Below are 25,207 nucleotides of genomic sequence, written 5' to 3'. Positions count from 1 at the left end.
TATATATCTATATCTATATCTATATCTCTATATCTCTATATCTATATATCTATATATATCACTGATCACCCTCAGGCTTCCTGCCACCACGCTGTACTCCTCTGTACCCCGTATTTAGAGGGGGGCTGACCACTGACAAGTGAAGCACTGGACAGTCTAAAAGGACCGATAACTCTTAAAAAATAAAAATAAATAAAAACTGGCGGCATCTACACACTGACTCAATGTTGCCCCCTATTGATGAATTTTCAAGCTCTTTATTGCTGATGAGAACAGCATCAAAACTGATTCAACAATGCAATAAAGGGATGGAAGAAATTAATTTCGAATAAAGAACATTTTTGTAAAGATTAAGAAAGCTTTGTATTTTGATCTTTATTAATCTTATTCCGCTTTATATGATCTCTTCTGTAGTTCTACTGCAGCTTTAATCCTTCACGGATAAACAAATACAGAAGAGAGACCTTGCCTTCATATATTACCTCTGAACAAACAGCGCTACAACATTATCACATTTAAAATTTAAAAAGAAAAAAAAGCAAAGAAAAATCGCATTCATACTGACACTCGCACATTGAGACATAAGGTTAAGATGATTATAAGACAACAGGAGAACATGCAATTCAAGGTGCAGAAAAGTCCCCCTAAATAAATGGTAACTGCAGCTGGGGCAGTAAAAGTGAGATCTTTGCGAACTATGGCAAACATGACACCAGGAGACGAGAGCAACAAAGCAGCAGGAAAATGAAGATTATGACCGGTTAAAGTGATAGGACACAGTCAGACAGCATGAGATGGTGGCACAGTGCAAAGTGTGATACAGGTGGGCTTTGAGAAATGCCCAGCCTCAGCTTTGGACGCACATGATAACATCCGCCACGGCCACTGTAAAGGAAAGACACCAGTAAAAAGGGTCAGGAGACGGCCTCAGGGTAAAAAGCACCATGAAACTGAAGAAGAAAAAAAACTGCAGCTCATTTGAACAAACATTTTTCTGGGTTCAGGATCCCTGCATATGGTTTAATCCAACTTATTTTCAAGAGTCAGTTCAGCCAACTGCACAAAATAAACCTATTTGACTCTAGTGGTTTCTTTTTTGGCCATGCAGACAGTTGTGGTATTGTACCAAGGTTTTCCAGAAAGTAACTCAGTACCAGTTTCCACAGTAGAACTCAACACACTTTACTGTTTAAGCAGGAAATTATGCAAAACATGCACCCACCAACACAAATGTATAAGGGGGCTCAGTATGCAACACTGACTTTACGATTTCATCATTTTGTTACCTTTCAGTATGAACATGCCACACACCCAAACCAGCTTAGGGTTGTGTGTGGTATAGAAACTCGAAAATCTCTTCAGTTGCAAAGACCCTTTTCTGTAAATTACACACTGTACTATAGCATCGTCAGTTGATTGACAGATGATTGACAACAATTTAGGTTTCGATTAATGGTGTAATGGTAACTCTTTTGTTATTTATTTAGCAAACATGACATGTTGTGCTTTTACAGCTTCTAAGTATATACTACTTTTCACTTTCAAAGCTTTAAAAAAAGATATTTCCTGCTTTCGGACTCACTTTGTGCTCCTGAAAATTTACAATAAGCAGTTTTTAATTTTCCAGACATTTTATGGGCTGAGGATTCATAATAAGGAAATAATCATACTGTATATTGGAGCCCTACTCAGACTTCTGTAATACAAAACTATTAGCTTGACTACATCCTGTAGATTCCCTGAAGTTCTACTGTATAATTTTTTTAATCTTGTAATAACTTTGGAATTTTTTTGAATGACGAGTGATATGTCTTTGCACATCGCTAGATGTAAGACCTTTTACTTTTTGGCTCAACTGACCCTTGAACGCAACAGGAAATCCCTCTTTTTCCTGTGATATACCACAAGGCTTAAAACACAAACTGCTCCATACCTAACAGCATTATGAATGGTCCCTGATAGTATACTCCCCCATAAAGTATATCTCAATATACTACACACACACACACACACTGTATCTGCTGTATGGTATACATGAGGTATAATCTTTGTCTACTCTTCTACAAATTACAGTATGATACACAAAACCAGCCTCTACACACAGGAATGGCAGACAGGGGTTTGAAATGCACAGACCTTCCACTGTTTTCTCATCAGCTAAGAGGAAGCTCAGGGAGGAAAAAAATAAAGTGAGGGACAGAAACTCTTGAGACCATCTACAAGCAAAACCAGCACCTAGTGACCAATGTTGGATTTTTTAACTCAGCTTAAAGAGCCATAGCTTAGGTATCCTGGCAAGATGAGATGGACAGAACACACATTCTCATTGCTTCATTCAAGTCTGTCAAAAAAAACAAAAAAACTGCAGTCAACATTACATTGACAAGTAGAAAAACTATTTGCTGTTATGTGTGTCTTCTTCACTGCATACATAAAAAAAATGTAAATCCATACACCAAATAAAGCTTTGTAAGTTGCCCCCTCGCCTGGTCATTTGGGATATTTACATTCAGTAGATCAAGAGTCCAGGAAGGAGGGAAGATAGAAAAAGACATGAGTTTTTATAACGCAGTACTAAACGAGATTTTCCTTTTCGATTATAGAGCAAAATTGATACTCGGCTGTATCTCTCGAGCTATTCTGGCATCCTTTCTGGTTTTGGAACAGGTCCAAGTTCACCCGGGTTTTGCTGTTCTCAGAGATGTCCACAATTACAGCCGTCGTCTGCCCCCTGCTGTGCAGTCAGTCCTTTTACAGTGGACCCTTCTTCACCAAGCGGTAGTGTTTGTGGTTCTGCATGATAAAACAGAGAGACCCAGACCTCTCTGTTGCCAGTCTTTGGCTGATGTGGGCCTGGTTGTTGGTCTAAGGAGTCTGCTCGGCTCTTATTGCCTGTTTTAGTCCAGATGGCTCTTAGCGCAGTTTGAGCTTAAAGGCAGAGATCTCCATGGGATCCAGGCTGATAGTGGAGTCGTTGGCCAGAGGCGTGCTTGAGTGCATCAGAGTGAGAGACATGGGCTGAAGCAACTGGAGGTCCACATTCTTGAACAGTCCTGCTACACTCAGCTGGAGAGGGAATAGGGAAGAAAAGCTAAAGAATTCAAATAGTAAACAAAACCATAAAACAATTTTTTAAAAGTTAACATTAACATTAAGTGGCACCTTAAACTTGTAGTTAGTCGAGGGTCAGCTAATTCTAACCCGTTCTTAAGTTTTTTTTCTGCTTTTGTTTTCACAAGAACGTGTGTGCTTGTCCTGACCTGTCCTTGTGTGGTGGTGCAATTCATTCCCAGGTTCTGAGCCTCCAGGCCACAGTCAAATGCCAGACGGTGGAGAATCAAAGCGGTGTATGGAGATGGAGAGTGGGGGTCCTGTTGCTTACACAGACAGACACACACACAAAAAAAAAAAAAAAACCCACAGGTGTCAGCTTCAAATCAATATAATATTAAGATTTAATGCGTTTAATCATTTCTTTCTCTGTCACCTGGCTCTGGATGCTGCGAAGGTTCAGCAGGTGGAAATCGCAGGGAAAGATGGACTTGAGGGGGGCAAAGGTTTGCAGAGGAGGGATGCCACGTCTTTTGGGAAGGACAGGCAGTGCCAAGACCTCATGGTTCAGGAAGGCATTGGTCATGTGACTGAGTATAGATGGGAAGCTAGTTGCTGCACTGTCCATGATCTTGTGGAGGGCAGAGACAGGTTCAAATTACAGTGGTAAGTGACAGTGTAACTATTACGGCAGTGACTCACCTCTGAAGATGCTCTCTTGCCATGATATAAGGAACAAGCTATAATTTGTTTGTCTGAGGGGATGGTGTTTTGTTTCTAATTCTAGCACTAATCAATCTATATTGGGTTTATTACAGCCATTGCACAGTGATATCAGTTTTTAAATTATACTATGACATTAGAGCATTACAAACATTTCTGATGTTTTGTGACCAGCCTGGGCAACGTCATCCCAAGAACCACCAGCAGTTTTATCAGAGCTGGGTGATAAAACTGCAAGCAGTGCCGTCTATTCTCTGCTAATGCGTATCCATTTACTTGATAAATGACATAATTTGTTACTCTCAATGGCGCAGTCGTAAAGACGAACCATTACAGCTTTGGCTATGAGGTGGAGGGAACTAAAAAATAGGAACTGGAGCTACAGCACAGACTATGTTACCGGCTTTACAAGTATCCTCACTGTTGCCAAGGCAACATTACCTCTTGAACTCCGTCAGTCAAGATTTTAGAGAAGAAGGAGTGAAACAGGGAGAAGAGTTTGGCAAAAAAGCCATCATGCTGAAGGTAATGGAGTGGAAAAAGAAGAGAATGAAAACAGAATTAGAAAGTGGAGCGGATAAGAAAAAGACAGATGTGGTGGTAATGAATACTGAAAAAAAGAAAAAAAAGAATATACAAAGAAAGGAGGTAATGAACACAGAATGAGGAAGAAAACAACATTCAACAATCACAGCGTCATTCAGCACAGTCGGATGTGATGTGCAAAAACTTTCATGAGAGCTTCAGTACACACCTCCGCAGTCAGCTTACTGACCTTGTTGCCTATGGATCTCTTTTCCAGCAGGAGACGGAAGCGGTTCGCTGTCCTCTTGTTGTCCTTTAGCCCCTGACCCAGCCCACGATTATCGTCCTGCATTAGCCGCCGGTCCAAAATTATTTCAAGCTGGCCTGAGGAAGAGCAGAAGCAGCAGGGACATCAGCCCTGACACAAACTCTGTGTGTTAAACTTTCAGACATCAGTGGATGGAGACAAACACTTTAAGATGTAATTCACAAACAACTCCATTATTCACACACCCACGATAAAAAGATTAGCTCAGTAAATAAACGTGAGGGTATGAACTGCTTTGTTCTCTGACAACCTCTTGAGGGAGAAGAGGGAAAGATAAGTGCTTCACCACTACTTAATAAATAAATTTAAATAAAATAAAATAAAATAAAAAATAATAAATAATGTCACAACACAATACAGACCGCTCTCTAGGCTGCTGACACCCAGAGACTGAGCCGTGTGCAATGTGAGGCGGTGATGGCTGTCCTGGATGTACGCCTGGCTGGGCATGGGATAAAAGTTGGCCTGCAACGGAAGCTTTAGGTAGTGGCGACGAGGCTGAATCTACGAAAAGAGATAACACAAGATTAAATGTTCTGCAACATTTGTGGAAATATAAACTGCTCTTCTCCATTGCCCAGGTGGGACTGACCTGGAAGCCATTGAGGTCAGTGTAAAAGACATCTCCACTCTGAATGTCAGTGACCAGTTGCATAGCGAGCTCCTTATTGGTCTGATCTCTGATGTCCACCATTGTGGTCATGTCTACAGATAAACCATCCACTCCTGAAAGTATAAACCAAACAATTCAGGACCAAGCTTAGCTGAGGAGGAAATACAAGGGGAAATGATTTGTGAATATGGGACAAATGTTACTTAAAATAGTTTAAGCTTGCAAATAAGCCTGTCAACTGACAGGAGAAAAGTATGTAATTTAATTATAAATAGCAATTTAGTTAAACATATTGGCCCTAGTTGTAATGTACCATCTGGTGCCTTTAACTAAACATGAAAAAGCTTCAAAGGCCATTTGAACTGATTCCATGTACTGTTTTGTACTTTTATTACCTGGCACATTGTTGATTCGAACGGTCTGCTGAAAATGCTGGTAGTGTGCCACCACCTCCGAGAAGAGAGGCCCCTCCACGACGCGCACCACAGGCGGCTCTTTCTGGTTGTAGGGCTGAAAGCACAAGGAGAGAAAACCGAATCGTGTTTAGAATAGGTGCTAAAAATTGGAAAGGAAGAATGACGGTGAGAGGTGGCAGACGATGCATTGTGCCAGCCACCACCCTACTCCTGTGTGTGAAGAAAAAGATGAAGCACCCATTTCAGCTACCTACCTGCCCCGAGCACCTCAGCATGATACAATGATAAAATACACAAGGGAGGCTAAAAAGCCTTAAAAGCCTTCTGTGGGGCAAGTAAACAGCTGAGATACAACAAATGAGAGAATACCTTTGCTTTCCCATCAGGTAGGAAGAGGTAAGCCCCACTTTTGTCTTTGGAAGGCCGAGTGCCGTAGACCACGAACTGCATCTGAACCTTCACTTCCTGAGGATCATCCTTGCGCTTGATGCTCTGTAAATTGAAAGATGAAAAACATACAGAAGAGGGGGAACAGTATAAAAAACAGAAAGGGGATGAAAGAATGTTTGAGCAGCAACAAGACGTGCCATGTTTACTTTGATCAACAGACACGGTTATTGGGAAATCAAAACTTTTTTTTCCTAAAAAGAGCAAAGTATTTCAGTTAGTAGTAAGATGTAAGAGCAGATAAATACAAACCTCCAGCAGACCGGTGGTTCCAGAGAAGCCCAGGGTAAGAGACTGGCTGCTTATATAAAAAGTGCGAGGGTCAGACTGCTGAGAGCGGACAGGAAGTGGGTCTGCAGCCCTGGCGCCGACACCACGACCAGACAGCCTGAGTAATGTGTCAGAGTGGAGTGTCATGGGTGAGTCCGGAGAGTCATAAAGATGGAAAAGAGCTAGACCCAGAGGTGGCAGACGAACCATGAATGTTGCCTGGTCGAAGATTGATAGGATACATAAACAGCAGTCACATACACAAAACTTTCTTATGTCGTATACAGAAAAGGTGTGTGTTTAATAGTGCTGGTTGCATATGCTCCTTGTTAATTGGAACAGTGAGCATTGACACCAAGGTGTTTATTAAAAACTACGTAAGCCAAGTATTTACACATTAGCAACAGGATGCTGTAATTAAAACGTGATGAGAGATGGCATTAATTTGAATTTCTTGTTACATTTCAATTATACTTCATGTGGAGGGAATTTTATGTGCGGAAAAATTTATTTTTTAATTTATAGCAAGATAAGATTTTTATACAACTATTGATTCAATATATGATCTGAGGTGATTCAATAGGTGGGGTTGTTTCTAAGAATTGAATAAGCTGGGTTGCGAGTGGACATTAAAATAAAATAAAAAATAAAAAATACACACACTATTTTGAAGCAGTCCTTCAAATTGATTCATTTTTCATTCACACACACACACACACACGCGCGATCTTTACCCATCTCCAACCAACAACCTCTATTCGAAAGATGGTAACATTACATTTGTCAAGATACCAATTTAATAATTTATCTGGTGTCCCAAAAGATTCTTCAACAAATGTAATACTACCCAAGACCTTTAAATAGACTTTGATACATAAAAAAACACTGTCCTCCTTTCAGAGCTACAAATTACTTTCCCCCTAGACATCTCCTATGTATTTACAACTGTCATTTTTTGACTCCGCTACAGCTCCATCTAGTTTACACATATGTACATGAAATGACTTTTTAGGCTTTAGTCAGTGTTCTTTTTCTAAATTGAACAGGTTAGTACTATGGCTCTATGTTGGGTGCTGTCAGAATGAATTCGAGTGCACAAGCAGTACTTTGGGTGAAAGAATCTAGTGTTAACACTGCTGCTGTGCAAGTGATATGCTAATTTCACTGTGCGTAAAAGCAGCCGTGCCTAATGAACATCTTACCTCAAATACCTCTGCACTCATTTGACTAGCAGAGCTCCACTGAGCACTCAGCTGCACAGGAAGGGTCTGTCCATCCTCAGTAAGCACCCGCATCTTGACCGTGTTGACCAATACAGTCACAACACATAGCCGCTCCTGCTCAATAGGGTTGAACAAAACCAGGTACCTGACAGAAAGATAGAAAAAGAATTAATGAGCATCGAGCAGGTTGAGGGATGGCTGAGGGCAGATTGGGGGGACCTGAAAGATGTTAGGGGATAGACAATACCTTGGTCCTGCTGAGTCTAGCTCAATTAAAGTGCGCTGAGGCAGAGAGTCCTGAGTAGCCCGCCTGTCATCCTACAGAAGGAAATTATAGCATAAGAAACACGCTGAATACTCAATAAAGCAGAAATATGCATTTTTCTGAAAAGTTAATTACATGGTGGCAAAAGTGTCAAACGTGTTCTTCTTACCGTCTCCAGGAAGGGTTCTGTCTGGTAAAAGCGATAAAACTCTTTGTTCTTCATCACCAGGAAATGAGCAGCATTGATGATTACCCTCTTCAGACCGATGAGGGAACGCAATAATCTGTGGAGGAGGAACAATCAATAGCTTAGTGCAGCAGTCACAGGACATGGCTTGTTATTTTGCTTCATAGTATTGAATGGAAAGGTGTTAAACAGAAACAGAGGATTAGAAAGAGGATGTCACAGTTTTTCTATATTTTAAGAACTTAACCTATACTGTCAGTTTCTAAACCGCAGATTCTTACTTGGTGCCATAGTCAATGACAACATTCTCCTTGGCAGTGCCAGTGATGGCATCATGATGCTGGAAGAGGCCAACAGACCGCCTTGCATCTACGAGCAGGGCATAATCGGAGACAGGGTAGCGTCCTTCCATGCCTGCATGACGAGCATTAGCAACAGCGAGGCTGTAGAGGATCTCTGCCCCCCTGAATGACATTGAGAAACAGTAATTGCTAAGAAGTTGGAAAATAAACAACCAGTCTGACAGTCAATATTCACCATTTGAAGTATGATCTAGCAGACTAGTCAGCTAAAACAAAGTTCACATTCTTAAACTATTTTAATATTACTGCAGACTTCCTTCTGAATTAATTTTTTAACCCAAAAGAATTAACATTTGCATTTAACTGTTTCAGCAAACTGTTCTGAAATATAATTTGGGGATTCATGCAATGAATCACCATGCACAATTTTGGTATTGTAACCCACATTCTTTGTATCTGTTTCTTTGCTTCATTTTGAGAGAAAACAGGAAATAAAACCGGATATGAAAATATGAACTTTAGTGCTTTCTTGTTTCAGTTCATGATTTAAAAGACTAGTCTATCCACTGCGGAGTAATACAAGGTTCTTTGCCTTTTTTAATTTGGATAGTTCATTTGAATACAGGATGCAGCAGATGTAATTCACCTAAACCTTGTTTGCAACATCTACATCCTTTTTGCAATGCAATGCTGAAAAGTGTCTGTTGCAGAACTTACTTAAATAAAGAGCAACATTATTAATATTAACATGCACTAGTGTCAGCTATCAGTGATGGGTCATCAAATCTGGCCCACCTGAGGTGTGACTCGATCACACGGTCCAGGCTCTTGTAAAATGGTCGAGAGGTGAAATAACCAGTCCAATAGTGGTCCTCGCGGTCTGCATAGGCAAAGAAATCTCCACTAAGCACTGGGTAGTCTGCAGGCCTGGATCCCTGGGCCACTCCGTGAGCTTTGTATACAGCATTGAAGTATTCTGTGAGAGTCCCAAACTGAGCCTAGAGACAGATCACATGTTGCTGAGACTAAACTCAAACACGGCTGAACAGAAGAAATAAAAAGCTCTCATTATTATGCATGAACCTTTCATCTTATACAGATTCTTTGAAATCAAACAACAAGTTGTGACAGAGACTTTGTTCTATCAGCAAACTAAATAGCACTGCATGATTCATTATCACAAGAAAGGTCGTACACCGTCATATTTTGCGTACCAAGACACAAACAAAAAAAAAATACACTTCTGACAGCAAACAAATTATTTCTCACCTGTACATGCATCTCTGGGTGAGAATTCATGTAGTCAAACAGCTTCTGGTAGTTAATGTACTGCTGATCCCACTCCAGGGCCTTGTCGTAACGGAAGTCATCTCCCAGGGGGACAAGAAGCACCTTGCTGCGGTAGAGTTTTGACTTTTTACGATACTGATCGAGGAGCAGGTTTGCCCTGATTGAGAAAGACAAGAAGAGAGGTGGAAAAAATAAGGGGACAACTTTAGACAATTCTTGACAAACTGATATTCTTTTCTACTAGCAGTTTTCTAAGGAATCACTGACCTTGAAAAGAGGAGGATCAAAATAGCACTGGGTGTATTTTCCATCAGCCACTGAGATTATGTTCTGAAATATTCGTCATGTAATTTTTCCTAACCTGAATAACATGACTGCAAGGCAATCTGTAGTCTGTGTATATCTTTTTTTTCGTCCACATTCTCTGACTGTTTAATTGGCTAAGGCTCAATTTCTATATCAGGGACCACAGACTTGCAACAGCTGTGACTACACTGCCGTGAATATGTGAGAAGCTGAATTCAAAACATATATTGCACTTCAGGTTTTACGTTTCTTTAGTCAACACATATACAGGGATTGTAACACACAAGTCTCATCATCATTTCCTAATGCCCAACCTGAGGTCTTCAAATACCTTTTATATTCCATCTGACAGAGAAAGGCACCAATTCCTTAACTTTAAGAACTCAAGAATATTTGGTATTTTTGTTTTACTGCTGCCTGAAATAATAAATTATCAAAATATGAATCAATTAAACAACTAATTGTTTTAAATCAACTTTTAAAAGATTTGCAATAAGCTGATATACATTATCCATATTTTCTACACTAAAGTAACAAACTTTCACCATAACTTACACACAGTACAGCCTCACCTCTCAGCTACATTGGCCTCCACCACAGATTTGGGTGGCACTTTCCACGGACAGTTTATCCGACCACCTGGTAACCTCTTGAAGTCAAACTGGCAGCAGATCTTTGGATCCGGCCCGCAGGTGTGTGGGACATCATAGCTATAGAATGGCATCATGTGGCAAAAGATGTCTGTGCTTGATCCAGTGTCTATTAAATGATTCAGGTGGGGAAAAAAAGAAGTCAAATAACAGTTTATATTTTACAGTACTGAAAAATTTAGCTTTTGACGCTAATCAACAGACAAAAACACTTATGTCAGCGGGCCATGGCTTAAACCTGCAGAAGGCATGGGAAAGACTCGAAGAAGGTTCCTTGTTCTAATTAAATCAAATTGAGCCTTTCACTCATCAGACTAGATGTCATTATAGTCAGAATTTTTTTTCAAATAAAATAAATTAAATTAATGTTGTGAAGAGGCCATGTCAGGGTCCAGACTTGATTCCAACTGAGAATTTTTGGCTGGAAAAGAGCTGTTATGTCACAATCTCAGTTCAACCCGAAAGGATGTTGGGCAAAAAAGATCCTAGATCCTAGATGCATCTACTAAATACTGACTTGAAAAGGATGAAAACCTATGGATTCACTCATTTTCGGTTTTGAATTTAATTTATTATTAAATTTAGATTTCTTACTAGAGAAATGTTCTCTTTTTGGCATGAAAGAGTCTTTCTGTGGATCTGTGCCAGAAAAAATATATAATCATTATACCAATAATTCAACATTTTAAAAAATGTCTTTGCAAGACTGCTGCTTGCTGCATGGGTGTATTCTCATGGCCAGAACAGTGGGGAAAAATACACAAAGTATTACTGGAAAGAAGGAAGAACTAAAGGACAACGTTTCATAAAAAAAGAAATCATCAAAAGAACAGACTCTCAAAAATTAATATACAAGACTATAATATCTGGTGAAAAAAAGATCAAGATCAAGCATCTGTGCCACTCACCCCAGGCTTGTCTCCACATAAACTCTAGGTTGCGGGTGGAGGAAAAGTGTTTTTTGATGGAGTAGTGGATCCTCTGGATGAGCATGCTGGTCAGGTTGGCCTTCTTCAGCAGGTAGGGCATAGTAGCACTGTGCCCGAAAGGGTCTACCGCCCAACCACTGCGAGGAGTTACCCCTATGACAGAAGGCAGGAAGCAAGCATTTCAGGTTTATGTGCAGATAAAAGAAAAGGAATGAATCATTTAAGAAATCAGTGGGAAGCACTGAGAGTTGTAGTATTTTATGACCCACAAAGTGGGAAGATATATTTGGCGTAACAGGCTCATATTTCACTATGAAGCACTGAGAGGACTGGGAACGGTTTAACTCTAGACTTGGATGAAGGCAAAACTCTTAAAATTTCACAGACAGAAGAGAGCTTCATAAACATTTAAGCAACACTCTAAATGTAAATGAGGAGGAATAATTTCTGATGGATTGTGCACCTAGATTTCTCTCCAACCACTGATGTCCTTCAATGAGCTGGTCTATCATGGCAAAGTAGTGACTGTTGGCTTCATCTGTCATTACCCAGCCACCTGTCACAATCTCAAGCTGACCCCCCAGGATCAATCTGTTAAAGAGAGGATTAAGAAAGCAAGGTGAGGATAATCCAGCCCTAAAGAGGTGAGTCACATTAACCAGATAACAAGCTATACTTAGAGCAACCACTATGTGCCAGCGGATATCATACATTGTTAAAAAAATAACTATATAAATAATTTTCAGATTTTGGAGGAGAATTTAAAGATAAAATTTTGTGCTTCACTAAGGTGTGACTCACTTGCGCATGGCCTCCTGTTTATGTATGTCTGCAGTCTCCCACCACTTGGAGAAGAATGAAATTTCAGACCAGATAAACTTCCTGCGAGGATCCTCAGCCAACTTCACCACCATGTTGTTTAAAATATGCTGCGTCTGGTCTGTGAAGTACTTGTCAAATGTCTTGACCCAACCTAACAAGATAAATTTAAGAAATCTGCACAGTTGGCAAACAGACTGCCCACTACAAATTGGACTGTCTAAAACAACACATCTCACCACCCCCCTCCATTCTCTCCATTGCTGCCTGACTCAAAAACAAGAAGACAAGGCGAGTAAAGAGACTCAACATTGTGTGCAAAATGCTGCAAAAGATCAAAAATATAACTCATATTTTATTCAAGCAGAGCTGTTGTAGCGGAGTGGTTTCAAAGAAAGTGACTAAAAAGCACTGTCTATGCACTTTTAGTGTCCAACAGTGCCTACAGCATATGAATTGTTACATTTCGCAACATACTAATCTTATATGTTGTAGACAAATACATGTTTTTAGGGTTTAAAGTTAGACATTATTCAGCCCTAATTATCCATTAACTAATATCTTGTCTGGGTGAGCTCATTTCCATTATTTCCTTTATTGTTTGACTTGCCTACCTGGATCTTAACTCCCCCCCAAAATCCTTTTTTGCATTTACAGAAACAAGGCACTAACCAGTAAATCATTTTACACATCTTCCATGTGAGCTGACAATAGGATTTTCAGTTCACACCTTTCCAGGGTATATTAACTCTGGGCATGAAAAGCTGCATACATATTAGTTAAGAGGTGCAAAGTTGAATCAGATTTAGCTCCAAATGAAACCCATTCCCATTGTTGACAAAATTTGCAGGTCTCTGCAGCCTGTCAACATATCCATAGCCATCAACTCTGCAAGCATGTGGGAGGCTGGTAAACAAGTTTAATGGAAATGTCAGTCTAAAATAAATTACACCTTAAAATAGCTACAGTTTTCCAATGCCAATATGTTCCTAATTCCATTGTTTGTGGCTAAGCTGTCAATCATGTCAGCATTATACAAATAATGAGTAGGAATGAATCAAATTTGAATTATTTCTGCTTCACACTTAGGTAAGACCTCCAAGTAGCTGACTTGTCTTTTTCTATAGAGACAAGACACAATTTCTAACCTAAAAAATGTGTTTTCAAAGGGTTTTTTTTTTTAATGTTTATAGTATTACAGCTCACCTGGATCATTGTGGGAGTGAGGAACCACAAACACTTGCAGTGGTTCATTGTCCCACTCATCAGGTTCATAAGTAATGTCAAAACCCTGTTTCCATACACCACCATCAGGGTTGTCAAACTTCAGGAGGGAGTAAACATCCAGCATCTAAGACAAAACAGAAACTCATCATTCACTAATTAGTAAAAGTAAAAAGTGCGTTTCAAGAGAAGGAAAAGCTAATCTAATATAAATATCTCACCTGAACATCTGCTTGACCACGACTGCCTACAGCAAACTGGCAATCCTGGGGTTTAACAGCGAGGAAAGTGGGGCGGCCGTCAAAGGGCAGTACCCAAGAACCATTGGCACTTCTGAATGGTAGATGGCCACTGGGAGACACAGCTCCAGTGTCTGTGAGCTCCATCACAGAGTCCTTTATGTGACTGATAATTTGATGGTTTTCCTCCAGGAGCTGCTCCAACTGCTCTATCCGATTCTGAAGAACTGAGATTTGGCTCTAAGACATACACAGATATTAAGCTGTATAAAAAACACCTGCTAATCAGACATACAATCTTCTAATCTGGTACAAACTTGTTGTTTTAGACTAGAAATCAGACAATATGCAAAAATAAAATCCAAAAAGATATGAGACATGCCCTACTACTCTAAAGCTATATAAACAACAGTAAGGGTTTGGAAGTCACCATTTATATCTGAACCTTCAAACTTAAAGAATCCATGTTAAGCCTTTTGAAAGAAATGCAGACTTATGTAAAAAGTAAGTTTCTAGTTAAATGATCAGAACAGAAACATGCAATAAGCTACAAAAGAACAAGCTGCAAATATTACTCTATAACAGGGTTTCCACACAACACAATATTTGGCACTACACTATAGCAATTACTCTCACCCGTGGAAAGTTCCCGCCATTTTGTCGTCTTGCAGGGTCATGTTGGACCCGATCCAGCATCAGATACAGTGAGAATACAGCCACACAGAATATGGCCCCTCCGCAAACAGTCACCTGTTTCCTCAGCTTCATCCTCCTCTGAAGCAGTCTTCTTTCCAAGACTTAAATTTTTTTTTAATTACTTTGATTGAGGGTTATTTTCAGCAGAGAAAAGAAAAGTCCTTGAAAACTGTAATGCAGCTCCTCACAATGCAAAAAAATGATGGACAGAACCCAACTACGCTAGTACGTTCAGTTCCATTCCTGCAGAGCCACCAGCCTCCACTTACCATACTGGGGACCACAGCAAAGAGCAGTAGCAGTGGACAAGGGTACTAAATCAGCAATAGCTGGCAAGCAGTCAGCTGGCTTTGGCCAAACCACAGCCACCGGTGGGCTCCTTCAAAGTCGCCCTTGTACTCAACCATCCAAACCAATGAGATTGCAGGAAAAGAAAAAAAAAAATAAAGCCAGCACCACACGGAAGGGGTTTTAACAGGGAGCCCAGTGTCCCTCTAGCATGATGTTGCTTTGGGCCTGGTCCCCAGGTCCTGCTCTCTTGGTCCAGTTCCTACTCCCACAGCAGTATAATCCTCCAGTACAGCACGAGTCTCAGTTTGATCAGTTGGCCTCCAATGTTGCAACAGTTTCCACTCTGCACTGGAGCAGTGGAAGAAATGAAAGAAAAAAAAAGACTCAAACAAGACCAACTTGGCTCGAAACAGCAGCTTTTTAATCAGGGCTCCACTCTGTCCAAAGCAGCTCCAGGAATTAAAATGAGACAATTGTCATTCTCTCAACAGCATACTGCATATCTGGTGTGGCAGCACAGACTGTGTTTGTGTCCTTGATCATAAGTGCCAAGTTTAGATCAATTCAGAGGGTCTCCCACAGCTGTTAGGAAGGAAATGTTTAGATTAAATGAGCATGAAAAAATATATATTTCGCCTAACATTTCAAGAGAGAGAAAAGTATCACTATGTTGAAAAGTTAACATGATGGGGGTGTCAAGCTTTAATAGGTGTTCCCGTCTGCCTTTATGGACAAGTCCAGCACGATCATAATCCATAAGCTCATTTCTCATCATTACCACGGGGAAGCTTCGCTAATAACCTGCCACTTACATTTGCTTAGCCCGACTGAAAAACAGACCCAGTGTTAGGAGGAAGACGATTACTTCCTAGACCAGACGATTACCATGTGGACCAGATGAAGAATAATGTTTAACATGAAGGTTTTGGCAGTTTGGCTTTCGGACATTGTTACTGTAACCAACAACAAAGCCTTGCGTTTTTGAAACAGTGTGTAACCCAGATCCCAAGGTGCTCATATGACTGCATGACAGCATCATGGGAGACAGTTTTAATAATTATAATGCCTTAGTGAAACTATCAAAATCCACAGAGAACGTGGCTTTGTCGCGTAAGGGGTGGCGCAAGTGTTAATATTTAACTTGCATTACTTTTAGTCGGCTCTAACGGGCAATTATCCAGGTAACAAAAGCGTTGTGTTAAACTTAAAGAGCATTATTCTGTGTAAATTTAGGTCGACAACAGTCCAATGCATCTTGCTAGTTTTCCAATTTGCCAGATTACCGGACTCACTATCCCAGTTAACGTTCTCTAACCTTAACTATAACATTACATGATGAATGTACAGCTACACAAGCTAGCGCTAGCTACAAGCTGTATCGTCAAGTTCCCACATCAATTCGAGTGGTTTGCAAGCCAGATTCAAAAGTCAAATAAAAATGGTCATTTTACGGTAAATCTAAGTGTACAGCAGCCACTGCTGCCTTTCTACACCAGTCACAATCCAGTGCTACACGACAGCTTTATGTCTTATCTTTACAGACGATGGCAAGTGTAGACTTGATCACACAGAGATTATACATGGATGATACTCCTGGCTAAGCGTTAAATTTCCATCTAAACTCTAATTAATAATAATATACGACCTCGTCTCTTTGTCAACAAAATGAAACATTTGACGTTACCTATCAGAGGACAACCATCCTGAAGCTAGTAAAGCCCAGCAGCGTGTGGTACAGGCTGACAGATTAGCAGCTAGCCGAGCAGCTAGGACTACTGAACTCCTCCTGCAAAGGCTTATGGGAAGAGATGAGCTGCGTGTCACTTATTGGCCATAAACTTCACTATATTTAAAAATAAATGAAACAACTTTTTTAGAAAAAAAAATCTGACTAACATCCAATGGGTACATGTGAATGTGAATGGAGTGTAATTTTACAAATAACGTAATGATTATTGTATGAACGACTCAACATGGCAGGGTGACCTGTCAGGCAGGCTGACTTGTCTCCTTGCTTAATGTGGCACAGCACACTTGCTATAAGTTTTTAAAAAAGCAGTCAGCAAATGGATTCAAACACATCCTAGGGTTAACACAACATTTGAAGAGTTGAATCCATAGTTGAACCCAAAGAATCATCAACCACTGTGTTTACCATGAGCCCAAAGATGCTCCTGCTAATTATTTATAGTCATATTTAGAACTATTCAGTCAGCAGTTCAGCAGCAGAGACATAATAGTCTCAGGCTGTATGTTAATACAATACAAAAAAATGAACTGTCTACAGCAAGGTCTCCTATTATTTTAATTTCCTTTAAGAACTGCAAAACTGTGTCTGGAGAGGTGCGATGCAAAGTTTCATTACTTATGAAAATACAGCATGTGGGTGGCTGTTGTTGTTTGTAGTGCAAAATTAAATAAGTCTATGAGCAAGAAGGATCACACAGCCCATTACTGTGTGGTACTGTGTACCAGTGATAGCAAATCACATCTGCATCTCATTTAATCATCTGCTCTGATGCACCAGAGCCCAAAATAAAAAGGCCCAAAAATGACATGACAAAAATGTACTGTTGTAAAAACACCATGGAACTAACCTGGTATTGCTAAATTTTGTATTTTGTCACATGAAAACCACGTAGAATAACTTGCTTTTTTTACACTTAAAAAAGTATTTTTTAAGTAAAAAAATAGAACATACAAGCCTTGCAAGCAAGTCTAAGGTTTCTCAAAAACGAGCTAAGTAATATGCAATTTGTAATAAAGCTCTTTCCTAATAATGAAATCCAGAAAGTTTCAGACCACTTCTCAACCTCAGTGGCACCTCTTGAATACAATGATGCAATTTAGGGAAAATTTGTTCAAAATGTGGTAAAGAACAGTTTTTAAAAAATCACTTTCTTGAACTTTGGAGGAGGTTAGGTATAAAAAGTTTGTTCAGGCTCCACTTACTTTCCCATTTTAACTGCTCAGTAGCCTATAGGGACTCAAGCTGTGCAGCCTATTCTGCACTATATCACTGAACATAAACTCCAGTATGAGTGCTACATAGAAGAAGGAGGCATAGAGTAGATAAACAACATCTAGCTCAGTGTGGAAAATGTAATGATCCTTTGCAGGTGGTACACAATGTTATTTTGGTGGATCATTCATGAAACTCATTATGGTTTTATGGAAACAGGAGCTTAGCTGACACTTCAATAATTAATTAGCAGCCTACCAAGGACATGACAGGAGCAGATGGTATTGTTTTGTTTTTTTATCTAGTCAAAAGAGACTCATAAGTTTTCATGGTATCTAAAAAGCCATTCAAAATGCTGTGTGTGGTTGTAGTGGTACAGTGTTATTTCTATGTTTAAATAAGGTTTGGTACCAGAAAGTGCAATAAATTTAGACTTGTCTCCTGAAAACAAAATCTTTTACTAAACTCAAGCACAATGAGGAACAAATGTTTGCACAGCTGGTTTTGATGTAGATCTGGGATCTGGGCCCTTGGTGCTGTTGCTGTGCCTTGTGGATCTCCTGTGGATCTGGTATTTATGATGTCTCACAGCAAGCGCAGACCTTATGAGACAGAACTGCCCAAGCTGGTTATTTCTTTAAAGTCACAAAGCCGCTATTTTATAATAAGGGTCTGAACAGTTGTACCTGATCCCAGGGCCCGGAGGGAGCCACCTTGTCTCTACAGCAGAGGACACAATGGTACTTGGCTGTCCTGGTATATGAGACTCCCCAGGAGACTGATGCAGGAAATACCATACCAGAAACTTTCCTTAAGTAGTTTTGGAGACCATGACGCAGGCACAAAGTTGGAGAAGTGGGCATTTAGTATTTGCAGTCCTATACATTTAAAACTTTAAAGATTAAAGATTAAAAACTGTGCAACTGTGATTGTGAAACACACCGTGGTAACAAATTACTTTCTAAAAAAACAAAAAAAAAAAACAGTGTTTATGCCTTTTTAAATACTGATAAGGTAGGTGGGGTAACATTGGAGGAGTTGGACCTCAAGACCCCAGCAATTGTAAAATACAGGCCCTATCTTTTCTGTAAATACAATAAATACGTATGCTATTTCATAAGACATACCATGAGGTCTAAACAAGGCATAACCCCACCTGCTACAATTACCTATGTATTGCAAATAATAAAGCATCAGAAGCTTTACTTGCAGGCTTCCATAGCCTCTCTCCTTTAACTGCAGAAGCACGTCGGTGAAACGCTCTGTGCCTTTGCGGAATGACAAATACTAGACCATAAACATTTCACCAAATAAAGCAGGGATAGGGATGGCGATGTTCGGATGCGCGCTTCCTTTTAAGGAAATGAAACGTGGGACAGCCGGTACGTTACGTCCTCAACGTGCTATGTGTACCCGGAAGCGTTGGAAGATGTAACATGTTTGCCTGAAGTTAGCGGTGTTTGTGTCCAAGTTGGGTAAAATTAAACAATATTTTCACCATATTAAATAAGGCTATATTGTGTGTAGTATCCTAAAGATGAGCGTGAGTGAAACAGAAAAGGTAAGGTTTCAACCTTTTGCTGCTTAGCGTTTTTAGCTTAGCAAAATTTAACGAGATGCGACGAGAATTTCTGTTGCATACTTTCCTGTAATTCAGGATCCGGCAGCCCTGAAGGAGAAGGGTAATGTTCTTTTCAAGGCAGGAGACATGGAGGGGGCTGTCTGCTGTTACACCAAAGCCCTGAACCTGAGCGATAGTCAAGCAGAGAAGGCTGTTCTGTACCGCAACCGCTCTGCCTGCTATCTGAAACTGGAGGAGTACAACAAGGCAGAGACTGACGCCTCCAAAGGTGGGATACATCACAGTTGTGGATGTTGTAGTTTTTATAAGATCATCGAGGGAACAATCAAACACATTTTTAAGATGACTTAAAGAACAGTGCATATAAGCACCCATAAATGCCCACTTTACCTGGATTGCGTAGCTCAATAAAAATTTGTGTCCTCAACAAGGTGTAGACAGTTTACTTGAAAAAGTGTACCCAGTAACTCTATTCTTTGATGAAAAAACTATTTACAACTGGTGTAGCCTTCATGAGATAATAAATAATTAAGATTTTGGACCTTGTATCATCAGTCTCTTTATATGGTTGAATCTTTACGGACGTACACTGTTGTACTACATGTCACAGCTGCCACTCTTTTCAGCTCTCGATGTCGATCCAAGTGATCTGAAAGCCCGGTTTCGGAGGGGTCAGGCATTTCAAAAACTTGGCCATTTTGACCAGGCTTTTCTGGATGCTCAGAGGTGTGCCCAGCTGGAGCCCAAAAACAAAGCATTTCAGGACCTGCTCAGGCAACTGGGAGCACAGATCCAGCAAAAGGTCATATGATTTTTTTTAGTTTTGTTTTTTGTTTAATGTGTAGGATGAAGGGGCATACTGGTTAAGCCTTGAATTTGAAGCTGTAACTTAAAGAGAGAGTTAATAAAGCTCTTTTCCCTCAACCCTTTAGTCAGCACAGCTGAACTCCACAGATGCCCGTGTGCAGCAAATGTTCTCCCTCCTCTTAGACGCATCTGCAAATGATTTAGATCGACAGAAGGTAAAACAGATTTTATGTAATTCATTCTTAATGTGTTTACCTTGATGTATCTTAATTTGTCTGTTAAGCTGTGTCATAACAAAACACTGTGGTCTGTTAATAATTTTCAGGCTGCTCAGAATCTAGTGGTGTTATCTCGAGAAGAGGCTGGAGCTGAGCAGATCTTCCGTAATGATGGAGTGAAGCTGATTCAAAAACTTCTTCTGTCAAAGCAGGAGGAGATTGTCCTCTCTGGTCTCAGGACCCTGGTTGGTTTGTGCACAGGACACCAGTCAAGAGTAAGTGTGATACTGCCTTAAATGTATTCAACTTAACACCTCCTAAATTTAATATACACTGATCAGCCACAACATTAAAACCACCTGGTGGCACTTAATGCTTGACGTTAAGTTTGTTTGCTTATACCACCTCTGCACATGGTGTGTATCAAATTTTGCTGTAAATGAGGCTGAGTAGCTGCAGATTGCTCACATTGGCCATGCGGCCTTTGTCATGACATTATTAAGACCACCAGTTTCAATGTAGTGGCTGATCCTTGTATAACTAATGTTTGTCCACATCCTTTGCCACCATGTTATTAGAAATTGCCTTTCTGTCCATTTTCTGTTTATCTTTTATTTTAATCTCAGACTATGGCTATAGTGAATGACTTGGGAATGGAACAGCTGTGTGCAGTAATGGGATCAGGAGCCACCACTGTTTCCTTGGCAGCCTGCCATCTGCTGCAGGTTATGTTTGAGGCCCTGACAGAGGGAATGAAAAGAGAGATCAGAGGGAAAGATGAAGCGATACTTCCTGGTTAGTTTGGACTTGGCTACACATGAAAGTTGACGATCAGTTTTTTGTTTTTTGTATCACCTGTCTATATTATGCTATCAAATGTAAATTACTTTGTCAATCTGACACAGAACCCTCCAAAGAGCTGCGCTCAATGTTGCGCCATCTTTTGGAAATGATGCCAGCATCTAATGTATCAGGGCCGGGCAGGGACAGTGCCATGAACCTCCTGGTCAAACAAGTACCCCGCAAGTCCTTAAAAAACCCTGACAACTCCCTTACATTATGGGTGATAGACCAAGGTGAGAAATATACCATGTAATAAATTAGCCTAACCAATTTTTTATTTTTCAGTTCCACAGAGAATGAGAAGCATGTGTTAACAGTTTTTAATATCATTTGAAAATGACTTGATATATTCCAAAACCCAATTAGATATTCAATTGCCAATTTAATCTGGCATCACTGCAGCCATTTATATAAACTTCTTGTTTACGTGCAGGACTGAAAAAAATTCTGGAGGTGGCCGGGACAGTGCCTGAGCTTGCAAAAGGACCACCTCTTACTGACAATTCTCACATGAGCTGCTCTGTCTTGCTTAGCAAACTCTACAATGATCTAAAGTGTGACAAAGAGAGGGAGAACTTCAACAAATTATGTGAAGAATATGTTCAGTGAGTTGACCACAAAAATCAGTTTTGAGTGTTCAACTACACCTGCCTAATACTGCATTAATTTGTGATTATGAAAAAACCTATACTCTAGTGATATGCAAAAAAATGTCAATTATTGAATTTTCTTACTTGATGGTTTTTCTGGGTAGACAACACTTTAGCCAGGCTGGCTTAGACGCGAAGCTGCGATCCATCCAGACAGTATCTGTGCTCCTCCAAGGACCAAGCGATGTGGGTAACAGAATGCTGGAGATGTCGGGAATGATAGATGCAGTGATCTCCCTGTGTGCCTCGGAAGATGTAATCCACCAGCAGGTAGCTGTAGAGGCCCTTATCCATGCTGCAGGCAAAGCCAAGAGAGCCTCCTTCATCACCGCTAATGGCGTGGCCCTTCTGAAAGACCTCTACAAGAAGAGTGAGAATGACAGGATACGTGTGAGGGCCCTGGTGGTAAGTACAGTAGACAAATGGAAAAGAAACCACTCTAAAAATAACCCCAAACCAAGTATTTCTCATGTGTTATTTACATAGGGTTTGTGCAAACTTGGGTCAGCGGGAGGGACAGACTTCAGCATGAAGCAGTTTGCAGAGGGATCCACGCTGAAGCTCGCTAAGCAGTGCAGGAAGTATGATTGTCTGTACAAAGTATTTGGGCTAGGGTTTGTATTTGGAGAAATGTGTCATGCCTGTTCCACATTGTTACATAACAAAATTAAGTAGTGGATTCATTGATTTTAAAATAAGAAGAAAGTTGTATGTTCTTCTCTGGTAGGTGGCTTTGTAATGAATCTCTTCCCCCAACTTCTCGTCGGTGGTCGGTGGAAGGTCTCGCCTACCTCACCTTTGATGCTGATGTGAAGGAAGACATGGTAGAAGACAAGAAGGCACTTCTGGCCATGTTTGAACTTGCAAAGGTTTGATCGGCGAATGTAATTTTAAGATTTTGTTTGATACTTGTGACACATGGGTAAAAACAATGTAGATTAGTTCCAGTATGAATTCAGATTCTCTCTGAAAAGGTTCTTGGTGGTTATTACATACATAGCATGCATTACATAGTATTTTAAATGTCCACCATGACAACACACAGAAACTAAACTGGAATAGAACAGACAACCTTGTTTTTCTGTATATTTCTGCAGTCTGAGGATAAGACAGTGCTTTTTGCTGTGGGCTCCACATTAGTGAACTGCACCAACAGCTATGATGTAGAAAAGCCAGATCCTCAGCTGCTGGAGCTGGCCAAGTATGCGAAGCAGCATGTGCCTGAGGAGCACCCCAAGGTTCGGTTTAAATCCTTATCTTTTTATGCAAAAGTTCTATTACTCTGACTTAATGCAGGGTTTTTAAAGTGGTGTTATAAATTTATTGAATTAATATTATATTCTTTAAACATTACCATTTTTACATCATGCCTCTGTCTGACATGTTAGGATGCACCGTCATATGTGGAGAAAAGGCTGGTGAAGCTGTTGGAGGCTGGTGTGGTGTCTGCGTTGGTGTGCATGGTCAAACAGGAGACTCCAGCCCTCACTGAGGCTTGTAGGGAGTGTATCGCCAGGTAGCAAAATGACCACAAGTCTTTTTCACACACTTTTCTCCCTTTAGGTTTTCTTTTAATGTAATTTCTTACAACAGGGTGTTCTTAGCTTTGGTGGACCGACAGGAAGGCAGAGGCACAGTGGTGGCACAGGGTGGAGGAAAGGTAGAGCACTTTGTTAAATATTCCTTAGTCTAGCCTGCCCACTGAAGGTTTACATAATTTTTGTTCGCTGCTCTCTGCAGGCTCTTATTCCACTGGCCTCAGACAACACAGATATAGGAAAAGTCAAAGCTGGACAAGCCCTGGCAAAGATAACCATCACCTCTAACCCAGTGATTGCCTTTCCAGGAGAGAGGGTGAGAAGAATCAGCATTACATCTTTGCAAAAATATGTAACAATCTTTCCTTGTTTAATCAAATTTTTTTCAATGTTAGATCTACGAGGTGGTGCGACCACTTGTCAGTCTTCTGAGTCTTGACTGCACCCTGCTACAGAACTTTGAAGCACTCATGGCTCTCACCAACCTGGCTGGCATCAGTGAAAGACTCAGGTTGGCCACTAGGGGGAAGTAGTGACTCAGTAGGGGGAACTCATCTTAGTCATCTGACTCATCTTATTTTGACATCGCTATTTTATATGGTGTTAGGAGTATCTGTCTCTGCTGTTAATGTAAAATGTTTCACAGGCAAAAGATCATAATGGAGAAGGCCGTACCAAAAATTGAAGGATACATGTTTGAGGAGCATGATCTTGTTCGAGCATCTGCCACAGAGTGCATGTGTAATTTGGTCTTAAGCACAGAGGTAGGACACATTAATCATACATTATATAGCTAAAATGTGTAGAAATATTTAACTAAAGAAGTTGGTGTTTTCCCAGGTGCAAAAGCTGTACTTGGCCACAGGGAATGATCGTCTAAAGTTGCTGGTGCTCTATAGTGGAGAAGAGGACGAGAGACTGCGGAAAGCAGCTGCAGGAACTCTGGCCATGCTGACTGCTGAGCAGCCTGAGCTCTGCATTCGCATCCCTGGAACTGTAAATACTATAGAATGATACTTACTGTCCCCACACCTGTATCAAGCTAACATTTTCCAATACTTGCAGCAATTTGTAATTCTGTTTCGGCTCACTTTTCACTGTTGTCCTCTTTTCTCAGACGACCAGCTGGCTGGAGATCCTACAGGCCCTGCTGCTCAGTGAAATATCAGACCTTCGTCATCGTGGAGTGGTCATCATTCAGAACATGATCGAGGCAGAGAAGAGCCTGGCTGAGACACTTATGGAAAGTGAAGCTTTAGAAATCCTGTCTGTCCTAGCAAAGGGAGTCGAAGGCATACCAGAGCCAGTTTCTAAGATAGCTCAGAACTGCCTGGACAAGGCTGTGGAGTATGGCGTTATCAGGAGTAGGGAAGGAAAAGAAAGGTGCAAAGGAACTGAACCCTAAAAACACAACTACAATGTGTGGATGTACTTCAAGTGTTAAGTGGGACCAGTGAGATGAAATCTGTTTGACTATGAACTGATGATGAAATGTTCACATCTTAACCAGATACTGTTTAAAGCAATATAGATTAGATAGATTATTAAATTAATACAGATTTGTTTTTCAAAGATGACTGCTTTCACATTACTTGTTTTTTGCTTGTTTTCTTCTTTATGTCCATTAATGCACAAGTATAAAATCAGCTTGAAGAGCAATTATGAATTTCTACATTGTACACACTACATTATTTTTTGTGTAATTATGACTTTTATTAACCAACATAAATGTGTGCAGTGTTAAAACTTGTATTTCAACTTTTTTGTTATTTTTAATTGGTAAAATAAAATTCTGTGCCTGAAATAAATGGTA

General features: G+C 40.3%; 2 protein-coding genes across 5 annotated transcripts; one reads left to right on the top strand and one right to left on the bottom strand.

The window, feature by feature from the left end:
* Positions 1-338: 338 nt before the first annotated feature.
* On the bottom strand, positions 339-19,527 carry man2a2 (mannosidase, alpha, class 2A, member 2). 4 transcript variants are annotated; one of them, XM_067500239.1, is made up of 24 exons: positions 16,479-17,507; positions 14,444-15,376; positions 13,790-14,047; positions 13,551-13,695; positions 12,327-12,498; positions 11,989-12,116; positions 11,505-11,678; positions 10,519-10,705; positions 9,620-9,797; positions 9,146-9,348; positions 8,330-8,512; positions 8,031-8,145; positions 7,844-7,914; positions 7,576-7,741; positions 6,356-6,592; positions 6,026-6,148; positions 5,636-5,750; positions 5,220-5,353; positions 4,990-5,131; positions 4,550-4,683; positions 4,216-4,293; positions 3,488-3,682; positions 3,261-3,371; positions 339-3,066 (listed from the first exon to the last, which is right to left on the bottom strand). In XM_067500239.1, exons 2-24 carry the CDS (start codon positions 14,573-14,575, stop codon positions 2,914-2,916), a joined length of 3,534 nt encoding a protein of 1,177 aa, XP_067356340.1. In that variant the 5' UTR covers positions 14,576-15,376; positions 16,479-17,507; the 3' UTR covers positions 339-2,913. The 4 variants fall into 4 exon arrangements, with proteins under 4 accessions (XP_067356340.1, XP_067356337.1, XP_067356336.1 ...); XM_067500236.1 differs by lacking the exons at positions 4,216-4,293; positions 16,479-17,507 and adding an exon at positions 19,399-19,527; XM_067500235.1 differs by lacking the exon at positions 4,216-4,293 and having other exon boundaries at positions 16,479-17,484.
* On the top strand, positions 19,147-25,184 carry unc45a (unc-45 myosin chaperone A). The gene is made up of 19 exons (XM_067500240.1): positions 19,147-19,317; positions 19,414-19,606; positions 19,965-20,140; positions 20,271-20,360; positions 20,471-20,638; positions 20,990-21,158; positions 21,269-21,439; positions 21,640-21,811; positions 21,961-22,261; positions 22,343-22,437; positions 22,584-22,725; positions 22,954-23,094; positions 23,245-23,372; positions 23,450-23,516; positions 23,597-23,710; positions 23,790-23,905; positions 24,041-24,158; positions 24,235-24,390; positions 24,512-25,184. Exons 1-19 carry the CDS (start codon positions 19,294-19,296, stop codon positions 24,797-24,799), a joined length of 2,829 nt encoding a protein of 942 aa, XP_067356341.1. The 5' UTR covers positions 19,147-19,293; the 3' UTR covers positions 24,800-25,184.
* The last annotated feature ends 23 nt before the right edge of the window (positions 25,185-25,207 follow it).

This window comes from Channa argus, chromosome 4 (assembly GCF_033026475.1).
Source record: "Channa argus isolate prfri chromosome 4, Channa argus male v1.0, whole genome shotgun sequence".
Classification (NCBI taxonomy): Eukaryota; Metazoa; Chordata; class Actinopteri; order Anabantiformes; family Channidae; genus Channa; species Channa argus.
The sequence above is the reverse complement of the archived record's forward strand: the minus strand, read 5'-3'. Positions and strand labels throughout refer to the sequence as shown.

What these genes read in the sequence shown, in the direction of transcription:
- man2a2 (XM_067500239.1), bottom strand. Translation starts at nt 14,575, where the DNA reads ATGAAGCTGAGGAAACAGGTGACTGTTTGCGGAGGGGCCATATTCTGT. An exon ending in CTAGACTCAGCAGGACCAAG is followed by an intron (nt 7,742 to 7,843) that starts GTATTGTCTATC and finishes TCTTTCTGTCAG; the next exon opens with GTACCTGGTTTTGTTCAACC. An exon ending in CTGACCTCAATGGCTTCCAG is followed by an intron (nt 5,132 to 5,219) that starts GTCAGTCCCACC and finishes CTCTTTTCGTAG; the next exon opens with ATTCAGCCTCGTCGCCACTA.
- unc45a (XM_067500240.1), top strand. Translation starts at nt 19,294, where the DNA reads ATGAGCGTGAGTGAAACAGAAAAG. An exon ending in TTGCCTTTCCAGGAGAGAGG is followed by an intron (nt 23,711 to 23,789) that starts GTGAGAAGAATC and finishes TTTCAATGTTAG; the next exon opens with ATCTACGAGGTGGTGCGACC. An exon ending in ATTTGGTCTTAAGCACAGAG is followed by an intron (nt 24,159 to 24,234) that starts GTAGGACACATT and finishes GTGTTTTCCCAG; the next exon opens with GTGCAAAAGCTGTACTTGGC.